The sequence below is a fragment of the Pseudophryne corroboree genome, chromosome 5 (assembly GCF_028390025.1).
Source record: "Pseudophryne corroboree isolate aPseCor3 chromosome 5, aPseCor3.hap2, whole genome shotgun sequence".
NCBI lineage: Eukaryota > Metazoa > Chordata > Amphibia > Anura > Myobatrachidae > Pseudophryne > Pseudophryne corroboree.
In genome coordinates this window covers 594,338,151-594,357,326 of record NC_086448.1, presented here as the reverse complement: position 1 = coordinate 594,357,326, position 19,176 = coordinate 594,338,151, and the positions used below count along the sequence as shown (strand labels likewise).

General features: G+C 41.2%; 1 protein-coding gene across 2 annotated transcripts in view; it reads left to right on the top strand.

Moving 5' to 3' along the window:
• CDH7 (cadherin 7) overlaps positions 1–19,176 on the top strand; it is a 382,946-nt gene that overhangs the window by 277,319 nt on the left and 86,451 nt on the right. For both annotated transcript variants that reach the window (XM_063923399.1, XM_063923400.1), the window contains exon 4: positions 4,481–4,600. In XM_063923399.1, coding sequence (XP_063779469.1) covers positions 4,481–4,600 — 120 coding nt within the window. The remainder of the gene's footprint in view (positions 1–4,480; positions 4,601–19,176) is intronic.

The following is a 19,176-nucleotide window of genomic DNA, read 5'->3' as shown; positions in this document are numbered from 1 at the left end:
AATTAATTGTGCAGAGCGTTATTTACCACAGGAACGATTAAGTAGTTCCAAAGCAGCGCAACATCAGATTTAAACAGTAATTAATGAGTAGATTGCTCACATCAAAGCTCACCTTGGGGAGATATTTTGTGTTTAGAAAGTTCCAACCACTGCAGCCAATTGTTATGTTTATAGTGGTGTGAAATAGTTTTTGCCTCTTTCCTGATTTTTGCTAATTTGTCACACTTAATTGTTTAAGAAAAAATATATTCAAACAAAATATAATATAACGTAAAGACAACCTAAGTAAATGCAAAATTCAGTTTTAAATGATCATTTTGTTTATTGAGAGAGAAAGGATATCCAACACCAACTGGCCCTTTGTGAAATAGTAATTGTCCCTTAAGTTACTCATCCAACCAATGAACCAAACTTAATTGAATTGGGTTTAATCAGACTACATACAATTAGTCTTTATTATTACCAGCCCAGTGGACTCTAAACATTAAAAGAGAACCTTTTCAGCAATATGAAGTTGGTTGCAAGGTCTCAACAGCACAGTATTCCATGATCAAAAGAAATTCCAGAAGAGATGGGAAAGAAAGTTGTTGAAACCTATCAGCCTGAAAAGCATTACAAAGCTATTTCTAATGCTCTGGGACTTCAGCAAACCACTGTGAGAGATATTATCTCAAAATAGAGAAAACTTTAAATGGTGGTAAATCTTCCCTACAGAGACCAGCATAAAAACATTCTTTCAGGAAGTCACAAAAGACCCCAGATGAATATCTTAGGAACTATAGGTCTCACCCACCTCAGTTAATGACAGCATTTATGATTCCACCATAAGAAAGATACTGTGGAAATATGGTAAACATTAGAGAGTTGCAAATTAAAAACCCATGCTTACCAAAAGGAACACAATCTGGACTATAGGTTGGCTGTGTCTAGACAGACAATCAATAGGTCGACACCATATGGTCAGCATGCACTAGGTCAATAGGTACAAAAGGTCAACATGGTCAAAAGGTTGACAGGTAAAAGGTAGACAGTGCTTAAGGTCAACAGGGTCAAATGGTCGACATGATAATTGTTTAGACACGGATGGTCAACACGTTTTTTTGGGGTTTTTCATGTTTTTTCAGCTTTTTCTTCATTGACAATCCATGTCAGAAATTATAATCTATAGTAACCTTGTGGCAAGTGAAGCAAGTCAACATGCCCAAAATGTGGCAAGAATAGCAAGCCCACGAGGGAACACGTTTCAACAATGGAGGTCACAGATGAGAACTAATTAAAATGTAACCCCCCCCCCAAAAAAAGGGTGTCAACTATTTGTGTGTCAAAGAAAAAATAAAATAAAAAAACAAGAATGTGCTCTTCAATCCGATGTACAATTTAATTCATCAATAAGTAATCAACATACAGATACATTATTGATACCAGCCAGCATCACATAAAAAACATCAAAAAATAAGAATTTTTTATATAAAAGCTCCTCTATAATAAAAAATAGTAATATCACAGTATACAATTTTGTACAACAGACTAGCATATATATTCAGTGCTGCTTCTTGTGCACAGAATTATGTCTGAGGTAGACTAAATATCACAACTATATATCAATCTCAATTTGTGTGTCAACCATGGTCTTGTTGACCTTTTGTACATGTCAACCTTTTACATTGTCTAACTTTTTCATGTCAACCTTTTGTTGCTCTCGAACTTTTGGCCATGTTGACCATATGCATGTTGACCAATTGGTGTTGAGCTAATGACTGTTGATCATTTAGATCTATTGATCCATAACCGAAAGGAACATGGAGGGTTGTTTCACATTTGCAAATAAACACATTGACAACTCCCAAAACTTTTGTGCTAACTTTTATGGACTGACGAGCTAAAAATTGAACTTTATGGAAGACATGGGTCTTGTTACATCTGGTATGAAGCTAAAACAGCATTCCACAATAAGAACATTATGCCAACAGTCAAACATTGTGGTAGTAGAGTGATGATGTAGTGATGCTTTACTGATTTTATGACCTAGACAGCTTGCCATAAGACAACAATTTGTAGTACAAGAGCAAGTTCAACTCTGAATGGCTCAAAAGAAACAAAATGATGGCCCAGTGAAAGTCCTCACTTGAATCCATTTTAGGTGCTTGAAAACTCCTCTGGTTTGGCTGAAATAAAGTCATTCTGAAAGAAGAGTGGGACGAAATTCCTCCACCATTATGTGAAAGACTGATAGTTATTGAAAGTGTTTGGTAACAATAGTCGCTGCTGAAGAGGGCAAAACCAGTTATTTGGTATAGGGGGGCAATTACTTTTTTACATACCTGATATAGGTTTAACACTTTTCCTTCAATAAATAAAATGATGAATAAAACCCTGTATTTTGTGTGTACTCATGTAGTCAGTCATATTATTCAGTTTGGTTTGAAGATCTGAAACAAATACTGTAGGTACGACAAATATGCAAAAAGAGAAGAAATCAGGAAAGGGGCAAAAACCTTTTCATGCCACTGTATTTTGTTAAACATTTCAGGGCTGTTTGTCAAAGTATTATTTTATATTATATATTTTGTAAATTTTATAGAAAAGATGACAGTCCTCAAAGTGTGGTTTGTAGCTGAAATTATCCAGTTTGCTTTAAAGCTATATGCAGAAGTTTAACCGTACACCAATACTACTTGCTGTTAAAATCAAATCCGTGAATTTATAAATATTTTTCATATCAGAGGTATTAGTAATATATTACTGTACAAATAGAAACTGGAAATGTTGCATAATGTTTTTTTTTTGCCAAAGAGTTGTTTATTTTCATAATTTTATTGACTTGAGAGCATACAAAAAAGCAATTAAAATGAACATTTAGGTATTTTAGTGACATACTGTACATTGTGTATATTACATCTACTGTATGTTGTTTTCTTGAAAGTGAAACTAAAACTAGCGACTTCATATGACTTAGGGCCTGATTCATGTTTGTACAGTAAGTACAGTAAAGCAAAAAAAAAAAAAAATGCAAATAACTGTGTCTGGAACAAACCATGTTTCCATGCAAGGAGAGCAAATACATATTTTTTTCTGTGCAGGGTAAATACAGGCTGTGGGCCTCATTCAGGTCACATTGCAACCGCAATTCACTCGCATTATGCCAGTTTTCCATGTAGTGCGCATGCACAGGGCCCAATCTAATTGCATCTCATTGATGTAAACGCCTCTGCCTGATTTACAGGCAGAGGTATTCGCAGCGTGGGGCCATGGTGCTGCGGGGGCAGGATGGTTAAAACAGGGGTGGATCGGTGCCAGTTTCAGTGCTGCAGTCTGACATTACATGCATCCGTAATGATAAAAATATGGCAGCAGTGCGCCTCACTTCACAGCGAGGATTCGCAGGCAGGAATGCGATGTCAAACTTATTGCTGTGCGTTCGCACTTAGATTGCGATCACCTGTCAGGGCAGACCTTCTCATGCCGGTCGGCCATGCCCTGCATTGGGCAGACCCCAGCTGAGATTTTTCAGTCGCAGTTTCAGCTAAGATTGCAGAAACTGCGACTGATGCTGAACAGGATCATGTTTTTGTATGCAGCCCACAAATGTTAGACAGATTTTAGTTTTTACACTGCAATTCAGTTTGAATACACCCCTCTCATATCTAAATCTCTTAGCATGTTACATCTGCCCCACCTGCAGTGCAACGTGATTTTGCCCAGTTGCTTGCTCTTTTACTTAACGTACAAACACGAATCAGGCCCTTAGTTCCATAAACAGTAATAAGGGAATTAACAGACTAAGGGGGGTGTTCAATTAGGGACGTTTTTTCATCTAGGCAAAGAACTGGCACTTTTCGCTATTGTTTAGGGCAAATGGGGTTCCAATGCAAAAAATTCATCAGAGCAAAAAACATGTGGATTGGTGAATCCATGTGTTTTTGCACCTACACCGGCAAAAATGCGGGCAGTTTTTGCAGATTTTGAGGCATTTTTCGCCAATACCTTTTCACTAAAAAAAGAAGTGAAAAGGCATTGGCGAAAATGCCTTAAAAACAGGTGAAAAATTGCCCGCAGTTGAACACGCAGGGGGTTGAATTTCATAGCTCCACAATTGTAGGAGCTAATTGAATACCCCCCTAAGAGGATGCATTCTCTTGACTGTTTATCCAATGCACAAATAGATGCTGGTATTGAGTGACTGATGGGAACTAGTTTTTTAGACAAATATTTCATGTCCCTTTAATGAAAGTAATGTTTTCAATTATTCAACTACCATGGTATCAATTATATCTGTCTTATGTTTGAAGTCATTTTTGTAAATATTTTGAAATGAATCAGATTTTGAAAGCCTTTGTTTATATATACAGAGCATATTTGAAATTAATTTGTACATTTCTGCCATAGTAATTTTTCTAGAATTACAATATTATAAATGTTTTACAATGTACTGCTATAGGTTGAAATCTGCTTAACTGAAAGCCAATACCATTTTATTAAGGAACATCAGTGCTGCAAGTAAAAGCAACAGATGCAGATGATCCCACTTATGGAAATAGCGCCCGAGTTGTCTATAGCATTCTTCAAGGTCAACCATATTTTTCTGTGGAGCCAAAGACAGGTAAGATGATAAGATATTTAATCTCACATATAACATTGCATTATTTGTAAATAACTTACCTATATTTGTAGAAACAAATTTATATTACATGCTCACATTAAATTCGTAAGAGCTATATCTAGATAACATTTTAAATTTTGTGTTTAATATTTTTTAACTGTTATGTGTTAGTTTTCAAACTGGTATTTTGTAAGGGTTGCATAAAGGATGCATCCTATTTAATTTTCTAAAAAACAGCCACTTTTGTTGTAAAAAAAAGTCTAGTTTTAGACAAAAATCTTTTTTACTTTTACCAAAATATTTCTGAAAGTCAAATGTTTAATTTGTATAAAATTTTCAATGAAAAAAAATATTTCTTTCTTATTTTTATTGAACTAGTAGAAGGCAGTGGTTGATTGTACAGGTCTGACTTGACAATAGATATGTACAGTAGATCAAGTCAGATGATTCTGAAATTCAGCTGATTTGTGGGTGAATTAATTTGTAAATGAATCCCTAAACTCCAAAATTTTGGCTAATTCATGCTAGAACTTCAAATCAATCTCAAGAAATGATTGTCTCATTAGAGAAATCGATTAATAACATTACATTGAATATAAAAAGCCAATTACCAAGTATCAACAAATTAAACTTGTCAATATCCTTAGTAAAGATGTTTACAGTTGCTCTGACACTTGTTCTTTATTTGATTGTGTCAGGAGAAAACATCTGTCTATACAGTCTTTGACTTATAGTATAATGAATGTTGTGACTGTCAGTGGCTCTATTAGCTACAAAGCTGTAAAAAAAACACAGTCAATACATAGCATTGTCAGTTCGGTATTTTTTATAACACACAGTAGGCATAATCAGTACTAGGTTCTAGTGAATTCTAGTGAAATGGAATGAATCCTCGGCATAAACAGAAAAATGTGACTTTCACAGTAATATGTGACTTTAGGCTGAATGCAAATGACATACAGTGAAATAATATTAAGGGTCTTAAACATCTCCATATATGAGAGTCTGGAGAATACAACACAATTACGCATTAGGATAAGTGACACGAGACATGGGTATGGATGCTTGTATTGGAATTCTGAATTGTTTACTCAGGTTTTATCCAGATTTGCACACAGAAGTTCATGAAAGAGCAGCACTAGTAGTCAATGTACACTTTCATTGTTCTTTTGTTACATTAGTGATGCAAATAAGATAAATAAGTTGAAAAAAAGATTCTGGCAGGATGCTTGGCATTTTAAAGTTATGGTTTAGTCCATGGTACACCAAACAAGGCAGTCTGGCACAAAACAAAGTGTGCAGCTGGTGCACAGGTTCACCTTGATCTGCAGAGTGGTGCAGTACTGAAGGCCTGATTCATAGATTTATTATTTATTTATTTATTAACAGTTTCTTATATAGCACAGCATATTCCGTTGCACTATACAATTAGAACAACAGTAACAGAACAAATTGGGCACAAACAGACAGACATAGAGGTAGGAAGGCCCTGCTCGAAAGCTTACAATCTATAGGGAAATAGGCATTGATATACAAGGATAGATGCTACCTATCGCATAATGGTCCACCAGATTGCAAAGATTCTTAATGAGTTGTATGATATGATCACCCAGCAATGTTGGCCAAAGCTCAGGAGGGTGTGAGAGTAAAGAAAGACAAAATATGTGAGGTTATGTGTACTGTACAGAGAGGATGAAATTAGATAGGGAAGCATTGAAGGTTATATGGGTGGGTCTGGAATTTGATAGGCTTGTCTGAAGAGGTGAGGTTTCAGGGAATTTTTAAAGGTTTGGAGACTAGAGGTGAGTCTTATTGTGCATGGGAGGGTATTCCACAGAGTGGGTGAATCCCGATAAAGTCCTGTAAATTTGAGTGGGAACAAGTAATACAGTACATGTGGATGAGAGACGCAGAACTTGTGCAGAGAGGATGTAATGTCAATGTTGTACGCAGTTGAGTGATATTTTTGGCACTATGCATATGCCATGATGGTCTTTTGATGTTGGTTGCAGTGTGTGCAGTGAATAATAGTCAGTAAGCATTTGTGGAAGATGGTGACTAGAGCACAGACGTGTCATGAATGTTCGGGGAGCATGTCACAGATTGCAATTGCAATACTGTATGCAGTGAACATTTCTCCAGTGCCTTACTCTGACTGCCATGCATAGCTACTAGGGACGTATCTACTCATTGGCCATGATGGCACTTGCCAGGGGTGCTGAGTGATGGGGGTGCCATCCAATGTTGCCACCAGTGGGAAGGGGGTAGAATCACATAAGAGTTCTGTGACAGAACACCCACCGCACCCCTGCCCAGCTAAACGTCACTGTGATTAAGCAGCTGGGTAAGCTCTCTTAAAGTGACCGCAGTGCGGCTTACTTCCAGGCATCACTATGTGTTATGAGCCACGGCTGTGGCTCATTCCTGTTTTGCAGTTTTGTTCTGTATTTCATGTTATACTTCTGTTTATGTTCCCCGTGGGTGTCATGGGGTGCTCGGAGCTCACCCTTAAGGAGGGGATACTGTTATGAACCACAGGTAGTGGTTCATTCCTATTTTATGTTTATTAAGTTGTCTTGCATGCCAGGATTTCCTGTTGCTCTGTTTTAGAATACTCTTGTCTGCTGCCGCTGGTGAGTCTATGTAATTGCAGCTTGTTCCCATGTGTTCAGCCTCACCTGGCTGCTAATTGCATCTTGTCAGTTTGGAATCATGCAACAGGGCAGCTGCATGGGATTATTAATTAGGCCTCTCTGTTATATGCTGGCTGACTGCAATTCACAGATGCTGGTGATATTCCTTGGTTTGCAGTCTGCTTGAAGTTTGAGCTGGTTCCTGTCAGTCCCTGTGTTGATTCCAGTGTCAGTCCCTGTGTCGATTCCTGTGTCAGTCCCTGTGTCGATTCCTGTGTCTGATCCCGTGTCCTGCTGTGAGGCGTTCCTGCCCTGAGTTCCAGTGGCTTTGCCTGTCCCTGGTCAAGTCTTCTGGCTTCCTGGTGTCCACCGGTCTGTCGTTTGGGATTCTGCCTGTCCTCCAGTTCTGAGAGTCGGTGTTGGCAGCATTAGAAGTTCCTGTCCGTTTGCCAGTATTCGTACCGGTTCCGTGAGTAGCGGCTCTCCCGCGTCCGTTGGCCTAGGCCGCTGTATTCCATTATTGTTTCTGTCCCTGGTGTTTTGCAGAGGGTTCTGCTTATGCTGTCACCGCCGGTACACAAAGGTATTGTGTCGGCGTGTGATCAGCATTTCCTTTGTTGTTCTTTTCCTTTGGCGGTTTCTCCGCACATACTTTAGGTTTTTAGTTAGCTTGTAGCCCCTGGCCTGTTTGCTTAGTTAGAGGTCCTCTTGTTATCATTCTGCCTCGGATTTCCCTTTGTCTCTCATTAAGACCGGGGGGCACCGGAGTTGGGCAGACATAATCCGCCCTTCAAACGTGGCTGCCAAGGGCTCAAGAAACCATAGTCTCGCAAGGGATTTCCGATAGCACGGGTGAGACAACAGAGTTAGGGCGCCAGGGGCTATTCCCTTTCCATTCCCCTTTCCCAGCGTTACGTCCTGGTGCTCTGGACTCACTTCATGAACATCTCCCTTGTTCTGAGCACCAGGAACCTAACATTATCACCAGCCATACCACAAAAAAGAAATAAAACTTTTTTTCTTTTTTGGCCCAGTCCAGTGTCTAGTCTAGAATCCAGTCTTGTCTAGAATTCGGTGTTTAGAATCCAGTCCGGTGTTTAGAATCCAGTCCGGTGTTTAGAATCCAGTCCGGTGTTTATAAAAAAAAAAAAAAGCTTGTTTTGTTTAGCAAAATTTAGTCTTGCCTTGTCTTGCCTTGCCTTGTCTTGCCTTGTCTTGTCTTGTCTAGTTTTAAATCCTCCTATGTCTACTATGCAAGCCCTGCAGGCATCTCTCGCAGCCCTGAACTCTGTATTCAGTGCTTTGAGACCAGAGCGACTAGAAGTTTTGCAGCAATCCCTAAAGCAACTGCAAAACCTTCTGACTAAAATCTTGCTCATTTTGCCAGAAGTCGTTAAGAGTACATCTATCTCTAAAGAGACTCTTGTTCACAGTATGGTGACAAGAGAATCCTCTGGTTTAATTGAAGAGAAAAGGTTTAAAAGTTTTCTGCGGCCCAGGCTCTCAGAAGAGGAGCGTCTGCGTCGCAGAAACTTAAACTTATGCCTATATTGTGGGGGTTTAGGCCATTATCTGCAGACCTGTGAGTTGCGCAAGCCAAAGTGTGGTGACGAGTCTTGCCCTCTGGCCAAGTTGAGTCATGATACAAGACCTACTCCTGTCTCTACTGTGGCAGAGGTACTTGTCACACAACCCACACAAAAAAACTCTCTGTCCTATAATTGGGGTCCTTGGGCAAGGGAGCCCCATTATAGATTCAGGAATCAAAAGAGAATGTTTCTCTCCTCTCTTGAGGTTCCTGTGGAAGCGGAGTTGCAAGTCCCTGGAGTGGTGCCCGATGCCCAGGTTCCTGGAGTGGTGCACGATGCCCAGGTTCCTGGAGTGGTGCCCGATGCCCAGGGTCCTGGAGTGGTGCCCGATGCCCAGGGTCCTGGAGTGGTGCCCGATGCCCAGGGTCCTGGAGTGGTGCCCGATGCCCAGGGTCCTGGAGTGGTGCCCGATGCCCAGGGTCCTGGAGTGGTGCCCGTAGCCCAGGGTCCTGGAGCGGTGCCCGTAGCCCAGAGTGCTGGAGCGGTACCCTATGCCCAGAGTGCTGGAGCGGTACCCGATGCCCAGAGTGCTGGAGCGGTACCCGATGCCCAGAGTGCTGGAGCGGTACCCGATGCCCAGAGTGCTGGAGCAGTACCCGATGCCCAGAGTGCTGGAGCGGTACCCAATGCCCAGAGTGCTGGAGCGGTACCCGATGCCCTAGCTTATAGAGGGACATCAAATATTATAGTTCAGGTGTCCATACCGGAAGGGGTCTCAGAAGCTGTTACCCCAGGTAGGGACTTGAAAAGCGCAACCCTAGATAGGGTCTTTAAAACCATAGTTCTTGAGGGGAACTCGAGAAGCAAAACCCCAGAAGGGATCTTTGAAGTAATATCCCCAAGTGGGGTCTCGAGAGATGCAGCCCCAAAGAAGGGTCTAGAAGTCGCTTCCCCAGGAAAGAACTTAAGAAGCATAGCATTAGTGGAGGATCTGAACATTATTGCTTCAGCAAAAGTCCCGGAAGTCATAGTCCCGGGAGAACTTTCGATAATTATCGACTCAGAGAGGGAGGCCGATGGCCCGATCCCAGTCAGGGAGGCCAACGGCCCGGTCCCAGTAAAAGAATCCAAGGTGCTGGCCCCAGCGGGGTTCCCGGAGGCCACTGCCCCAGCGGGGTTCCCGGAGGCCACTGCCCCAGCGGGGTTCCCGGAGGCCACTGTCCCAGCGGGGTTCCCGGAGGCCACTGTCCCAGCGGGGTTCCCGGAGGCCACTGCCCCAGCGGGGTTCCCGGAGGCCACTGCCCCAGCGGGGTTCCCGGAGGCCACTGCCCCAGCGGGGTTCCCGGAGGCTACTGCCCCAGCGGGGTTCCCGGAAGCCACTGCCCCGGGTGGGGTTCAGAAAGTCACTGCCCCGGGTGGGGTTCAGAAAGTCACTGCCCCGGGTGGGGTTCAGAAAGTCACTGCCCCGGGTGGGGTTCAGAAAGTCACTGCCCCGGGTGGGGTTCAGAAAGTCACTGCCCCGGGTGGGGTTCAGAAAGTCTCAGCCCCGGGTGGGGTTCAGAGAGTCTCAGCCTCGAGTAAGGTCAATAGTGACCAGGTCCTAGCAAAGCACTCCAGTCAGTCAGATAAGAAGGAAACAGATCCTGATATCTCAACATCCATAACCTTTGATGGGGACTTCGCCCAATTTCTGGCGCTTTTCAAACACTATTACACTATTATGTTGTCTAGACCATTTCTGGGCATCACTTCAGAAAACCTTGGGCTCTATCTGATTTATTCTTTTAGAGGAGAGCCTTCTGAGTGGGCGACCAGCCTAATGAAAGCTGAAGATCCCATTCTTCAGGATCCCCTAGCATTCTGTGATGCAATTGTTAAAAGATACGGTTCCAAAGAAATTGGTTCAGGTTCCTCTAAGTCACCCATCTTGTCTGCTGAGAGTCCACCAAATACTGTAAACTCGGCACAAGAGTCCCAGCCCGTTGTTTTGACTGCAGGATGTGCTTTTTTGACTTCTTCTTCTAATAATAGTACTTTACCAGAAAGTTCAGCTCCCAAGGGTAAGAGACCTGTCTCTGATTTGAACGCAGCCTTGCTGGGTGGTACCATCAGTTCAGACAATGTTTGGGGAATTACCTTGGTCAGACCTAAAGAGCTTTGTAAAAAGAAGAAGAAGAAAAAGAAATAATTTTTGACTCTTGCCTTGATAAAAAAAAAAGAGAGATTTTTTTCTCTCCTTGTCTTGTGTCCAGTGGCCACCATCAAGGGGAGGGCACTGTTACAAGTTGTTGCTACAGCTTGTTTTTTGTTTTCTTGTCTGTTAGACCAGTGTGTCAGGTTTTTTTTTTTTTTTGTATCCTTTGTTCTGGATAGTCTGAATTTTGGGGTCTTTTGACCCCTCCTCAAGGGGGGGGTAATGTTATGAGCCACGGCTGTGGCTCATTCCTGTTTTGCAGTTTTGTTCTGTATTTCATGTTATACTTCTGTTTATGTTCCCCGTGGGTGTCATGGGGTGCTCGGAGCTCACCCTTAGGGAGGGGATACTGTTATAAACCACAGGTAGTGGTTCATTCCTATTTTATGTTTATTAAGTTGTCTTGCATGCCAGGATTTCCTGTTGCTCTGTTTTAGAATACTCTTGTCTGCTGCCACTGGTGAGTCTATGTAATTGCAGCTTGTTCCCATGTGTTCAGCCTCACCTGGCTGCTAATTGCATCTTGTCAGTTTGGAATCATGCAACAGGGCAGCTGCATGGGATTATTAATTAGGCCTCTCTGTTATATGCTGGCTGACTGCAATTCACAGATGCTGGTGATATTCCTTGGTTTGCAGTCTGCTTGAAGTTTGAGCTGGTTCCTGTCAGTCCCTGTGTTGATTCCTGTGTCAGTCCCTGTGTCGATTCCTGTGTCAGTCCCTGTGTCGATTCCTGTGTCTGATCCCGTGTCCTGCTGTGAGGCGTTCCTGCCCTGAGTTCCAGTGGCTTTGCCTGTCCCTGGTCAAGTCTTCTGGCTTCCTGGTGTCCACCGGTCTGTCGTTTGGGATTCTGCCTGTCCTCCAGTTCTGAGAGTCGGTGTCGGCAGCATTAGAAGTTCCTGTCCGTTTGCCAGTATTCGTACCAGTTCCGTGAGTAGCGGCTCTCCCGCGTCCGTTGGCCTAGGCCGCTGTATTCCATTATTGTTTCTGTCCCTGGTGTTTTGCAGAGGGTTCTGCTTATGCTGTCACCGCCGGTACACAAAGGTATTGTGTCGGCGTGTGATCAGCATTTCCTTTGTTGTTCTTTTCCTTTGGCGGTTTCTCCGCACATACTTTAGGTTTTTAGTTAGCTTGTAGCCCCTGGCCTGTTTGCTTAGTTAGAGGTCCTCTTGTTATCATTCTGCCTCGGATTTCCCTTTGTCTCTCATTAAGACCGGGGGGCACCGGAGTTGGGCAGACATAATCCGCCCTTCAAACTTGGCTGCCAAGGGCTCAAGAAACCATAGTCTCGCAAGGGATTTCCGATAGCACGGGTGAGACAACAGAGTTAGTGCGCCAGGGGCTATTCCCTTTCCATTCCCCTTTCCCAGCGTTACGTCCTGGTGCTCTGGACTCACTTCATGAACATCTCCCTTGTTCTGAGCACCAGGAACCTAACACTGTGTTGACAGTGGCATCAGATATAGGAGAACACAGTGAGATCGGATGTGTGTGCACAGTGCAGGCAGTCGCCTAGGTCCTGGTAATTATAGGGAGCCCAGCTCATGCATGCACACACCCCTTATTTCATCATATTCTACTATACCTGCTGACACTGTTCACATAGTGAGTTCTGGAAGTCAGCTGCACATTTGTCACTTTAAGTGAGCTTTCCCAGCTACTAAGTCGAAGTGAGTTTCTTGGACATACAGTGTGTCATGAACGCTAATGTAATGATGACATAGCCACTGGCAGTATCAGATACTGTACTCTCTGGTGGCTTCTGTTAAAGGGGGAGTGCAGCTGTTGTAAAATTGTGAGTGGAATTAAGAGAGGTGTGAGGGCTACTTGTGTTGGAGTTGTGGGAGGTACGAAGGTTTAAGTTGATGGAGGTGTGAGGGTTAATATTAGGGGAAGTATGAGGAATAATGGTGGTGGAGTTGGGGGAGTTGTAAATGGAGTTTGGGTTGGTGTGAGGGCTAATAGTGGTGGAGGTGTGAGATGAGTTGAGGGAGGTATGAGGGCTAATAGTGGTGGAGAAATAAGGGTTAATGTTATGGGAGGTATGAGGGCTAATGTTGGTGGAGGTGTGAGAGTTAATGTTGGGGAGGTGTGAGGGCTAATGGTGGGAGAGGTGGGAGTTGTGTTTGGGTGGAGCAGTGAGTTGATATTGGTTAAATCAGAAAGTAGAGTTTGGAGGATTGAATGTATTTAGCAGCAGCAATCATGTAGGTATTTGTAGTGTGTGTGGGCAGAGTGTGCACTTCAAGCATCAGTTGGCCAGAGGGAATCTGGTTGTTGTGTCGAAACAGTGGCTCGTGAAAGTGCTCTGCAGCACCTGTGCTTGAGAGGCAGACTGACCTAAGTGGAAAGGAGGGGCGAGTATCACTGACCAGTGGGAGACCAGCAGTGGGAGACCATGGTGTTGGATGTGCTGGCTGATGCATCACAGGCCAGGGGATGGGACACTGAAGAAGCTGCTGCTGGACTACTGGAGCAGGTAAGCAGAGCAGAGTTAATGGAAAGCTTCATTCAACAGGCAGCAGGGAATACAGCAGGTGGGTAGGGTGACATGGTGGCTAAGAGAAAACACAGAGGGTGTGAAATAAAGAAAAGATGCAGAAAGGGAAAACTTGTAGAAAGGGGGTACAGATAGAGGAACAGGGACAGAAGTGGGCTATGTTTTTAACCTATGGTAGGGGGAATAAACAAAGGGAAGGGAGAATATATTGGGCAGGGGGAATTGCCAGTCCCTTACAATGCCTGTGGTGCTCATACCTCTAGATACACCCATGATACTACCATAGGGTGATTCAGAAAGTCTTAATACAAATCCCAGTGGAAGCAACATTTGTATATTTTACAATATATAAACAACTTGGAACTCCACGTGGCGCTACTTAATCACCTTCAGAGAAAGCTTACATAGTAGGCATACCAAATTTCAGGTCTCACAGCTGTCTTGATTTGAAAATCAACTACAAGACATAAAATATATACAACACATAGTGCAATACTGTAAAATAATTATTGGGTATTTTATTAATGGTCCCACTCACATATAAATGTGAAATAAATTGCATGTAGAAAATCACAAGACACGGAGGGTAGTTTTCACTCCACGACTGAATCCTCCTCCATAGAACTCTTGAAATGAAAAAATAGGGATAATAGTGCAACACCGTCTTTTTTAAAGACAAAAATTTAATAAGGAATGCACTCACAAAACATCTAATTAAAATCAGCATAAAATATCCACATAGAACTGCAAGCCTGATAGGGTCTCCCGGATATAATCACCGCAAAGTCCTCAAGTTCCAGCGTCTCCACCGGTCCCAGGTCGCAGCTCTAATCCTCGTCTGGCTCGTTTGTCATTTGTATATTTTAGCACAGCTGCTGCATATTGTGGGCCTGATTCAGATTTGTATTGAACTGGAATTGCACAGCTGCAGGGAGGCAATGCAAATGCAGCAGGAGACATCTGTAATGGTGGGTACACACTGATAGATATACCTGCAGATCAATGGATCTGCAGCTATATCTACAGTCAGAACAGGCAGTGTGTTGTGCATACACATTGTCCGATCCACTATGACTGACATCACAAACTGGGCAGGCATTTACAATTGCCCAGCCAGTTGAGCCATCAATCACTGCCGGCTGGTGCAGCATGTATATGGGCAGTCGGCTGACCGCCCGTACACACAGATTGATGCACCAATAGATACAGTGTATTGGTCATCGTGTGTGCTGCAGGGCCAATGCGATATTTCTGTGAACGATGGTGCAGTGGCTGATGGACCAGTGATGCATTGGCCATTCAATAGAATGGCCGATATATTGACGAGTGTGTATGCACTTTAAGAGATAGACGCCTCCTGCCAACATCTGCAAGATCCGAGTGCTGCATCTGAGGATGTAATATTGGATCACCACCACAAACTTTGCAACCATCGGTCATAACTCACAATGGTAGCAGACCACAGTTAGTCTGCGTAAACTAAATCTTAGTCAGACTAGCAGTGGGATTCGATCTGCTCCTGTTTTGAAGAACCATCTCAGTTGCCACCCCAGCTTCACCCCCAAATGCCTCAGCATTTCAATCATGCTGAGGCTAAGGGGAGAAGCTGCAAGTGATATTCAAATGTGCAGAATGTGAATGCCCATTTGAATGCACACACCACTCACATGCATAGACCACTCACCATCGGACTTGTATGTATACCATCGCTTTTGCATACAAATCCGAATCAGGCCCTGAGACGCAGCTGCAGTGACATTTCGCAAATTGAGACTGATGAAAAGAGATATAAGGACACATTTTGCAAACAGATGTACTAAAACTGTGCTTACTCAAATTCTATTGCACCAATCGCATTGTGTTTCTTGTCTTTTCATTGTACTGAAAGTACTGTAATTCATAGCAAATTATATTAACCAAACATTTTTTATATTGAATAATAGCAGCTAAAATGTAATATTGTATCTACTTTTTAATATTCTTTTTGTAACTGAAGATTATGCAGGTACAGAATAGTTCATGTTGTACCACAGAATAAAGTACAAAGATATCAGCATCTCTATAATGTTAACCTGGGTTATGTCATGTGCTCTGCATGTCAAGTGACTCACTGTTGTATTGGGTCAAGAAGCCGTTTTATACTATCTTTTCAAACTGTATATTCTGTTAAAACTTACATCATATCTAAAGTTCCAGTTTCCTAATTAACCTTTACCCATCAGATAGAGCCCACAAAATGGGATTTTCATTAACATAGCAGGTAATACTTTTGGTATAATTGATGAGTGTTGTGTGTAGTATATAGATGATATGGTATTTTGTTTGTGTAATAAAGACAATTGTATTGTCTACTGTTTAAAAGGAACAATATTTGTCATGGTACAGTATATTTTTTTAAAGAAGACTTATATGCCATTTAACTAGTCTGCTATGCAATGGGCTGCCATTGTACCACATTCAAAATATTTTTTAATGGTACTGCAAACTCTTACATTGTCAGGTTAGGATGCCTTTTACACACCTGAGCTAGAAAGACCTGCATTGGCAACTGTAACTTGTATTGGGAAAGTCACCACCTATATATATATATATATATATATACAGATTTCCATTACTCTTTTGATAGCTCCAGTAAATGTCCCAAAGTACTCAAAATACTGTATAAGCTATGTAAGAAATGGAAGAAATTTTTTTCAGACCGTACTGTGATTGATAGAAGCTCAATCAGAGACTTTATATAGTCTTCTGAGAATCAATGATTTCTATGCCAAGCTCACGATAAGATACAGGGATGAAGGGGAGCTCTAATAGGTTTTATTTGTGCTACCACCAATTTACCAGAGTGGGTGGTTAGGCAAATCCATCAGATTCTAACTGCACTAGAAGACACTGAGTGCTTTATGTAATTATGTAATTTTTATTTCTAGCACAATTTCCAGGTTCGGCAGCTGTGTTATGATTTATAGTGCAGTTTAGTGGAAGGGACTTCACAGATGACCAGCTTTTATCAAAGTTTAATAAAAAAACAACCCAGTTTCTTTAGCAGTTAATGGAGGGAGACCCAATGATAACCAACCAGCAAATCCATCACTGGTGAAAAAGCAGGCTATATTATTTTATTTTACATTATTTTGTTTTATTAAAACTTTTTAATTCTTCTGTTTCCTCCCCCCTTTTATTTCCCCCCCCCCTTTTGTAGTTTTGCAGACTCAAAAGTGGCAGTCCCTGTCACCGAAGTGCTTGGTTTGTTAAACTGTGCATGTCCTTCATAAAAGTGGGGAGGAGGGTGCAAAGACAATTCCATCTTGCATCACTTTTTTCGTTATGGGCTTTATTTTTGGGGGGCATTGGGGACAGTTTTTACTTTACTAATTTGCATCACATTTTTATCAAGAAATTATGTAGTGACACAAAGAATTTTATTTAATCAATCCTTTAATCAATCGATCATTCTTGTATTCTTTTATGTCCTTTTCTCTTTTAAGATGCTGCAAAATAGAAGTTCGATATATAGTCCATTATTCAAATATTTTTTTAAATAATGAATGAATCAATTAATTGATCATGATTTTACCTGCCTTCAACTATATACCATATATACCATGTGCCAAGTTAGACGGTATACTGCCATTTTTTTTGTGCCAGCCACTGCTGTTGCTTAGCTTAGTCAGCCAGCTAGCTCAGTGCAACCTTTTACCCCTTAACTAGATGAATACAATATGTGAGGTGATTAAAATTGTCTGGAAATGACTGGTAGTGAATGCTATTGAGGTTAATAATACTCGTAGGAACAAAACTAGGCCCAAACGATGCAATTTTAGTGGTATTTTTTACATTTAAAAAAAAAAATACAGATCCAAAACTAAAACATTTGAGGGCAGTTTAACAAAACCAAAACCAAAAGACAAAGTTACTACTGAACCAAAACCAAAGCCAAAACAGAGGGGTCAGAACACATCTTTAGTTCTTACTGATGCTTTGCCCCAGGTGAAAAATTGGCTTTGCCATTAGCTACCTAAATAACTTTGTGGGATGCTACTCTTCAGTGTGTGCTAGAAATGTGGCTAGAATTGAAGTACAAATCAGTAAAGCAAAATATAGGAAATTCTGTATTGTAGAGGAATGTATTTATTCTACAAAAATGTACGGGCCTGGACAAATTTTAACATTCAGCTGGGCAACTAGTACAGTACCAAAGTTAAAGTGGATTTCCAAGCACAGGCTTACTGTATGTAGAATATTTGGAAACAATTATAAATCACAGCACAGAAGCATCTTGTATAAAGTATCTTGTATGAGCTAGTGGAAAATAGCCAAGTAGAATTGCCTTACTTCCAACTACTGTAGAAAGGACTTTTAAATAGTAAGGTTTTTTGTAAAGCAGTCTATATGGTTTGTTGTATAAGGTGTTTTCCACAGTTTTAAGCATAGTTGAACTTTGATAAATTATAGGTAAAAAAAAAAAATAACTTTCTACACTGTTCCTAGGCATTTACCAACTCATTACATTGTGGAGTGATCTTCTTACTGAGCATGGTCAAGACATTATTACCAAGCATCATAAATTATTTTTGTCTACTAAAATACATAATGGCACTTCATTTTTGTCTTACATCAGCCAAGAAGCATCTAGACATCTTATGTTAAGATGTCACTGTTAAACATTTGAATATTTTCTTTCTATTGATACTGGCATGCCAAAAGTTTTCTTTCCCAAAGAAAGTGCTCTTGATTAGTGAACATTGTGTCATATTTTAATTTTATACTGCCCCTTGAATTACCATGTCCAAAGACAAGTATACAGTATATCAGGGGGTCACTTATGGGATTTGTTAATGTTATTCTAGAGCCACTCCTCTTTTACTTAGGATCTGTGCTATCAAGCTGAACATTTACATTTCTTCACATTTAGTTTTAGCTAAGTGCACAATTTGTACATCTTGAAGCTCATTTTTATATCTCTTCTTGCACCACTATATAAGATTATTGCATATTGTGAGTGATGGACTTTTTTCTGTGCATAGACTGAATTTAGCATAGACACTCATATACAGTATAAATGACACATAGACACACATAAATAATATTTCATAGCTTTTATTTTGCAGATAACTGCATGTATGATAGCAATAATAAAATATGTGAGATTGGTGCAGTATATAGGTTCATTCTAAAAAAAAGATTGCATGAATACAGTATATGTATGGCTGAATTGATTTTGCAAATTACAGGGTTTTAATTTTTTTCCTTCAGTTGAAAAAAGCATTACATGTTTGAAGGATATAATATACATTATGTCAATAAAGGATATAAAAAGACATGATATTTATTAATCTACATACAGTAAATTACTTAATATATATTTGGTGACATGAGCATTAAAAAACCTTACTGCTCTACAATGTGTTACTTTACTTTTATAAGTTTAAAACTTTGACAAGTTCCTTTGACATTCACACAAGGTCTGTTATTCTGCTATTTTTTTGTGTCAAGAGGCTTTTAGTATGACAATCTTAGTCTGACAATTGCCTTGTATGTAGTTTTCAGCCTGAGACCTGAATTTACTAATGCATGGTTTTGAGGCTGAAAACCTAAAGTACATGTGCAGCAACCCCCTGTTACTGTACACTAGATGCAAGCAGGGGAATAAATATAGGAGACAATGGAAGGCAGTCACCTCTGGGTGCCAGCCCTGAAGAGGATACCCTGATTTCCGCCATT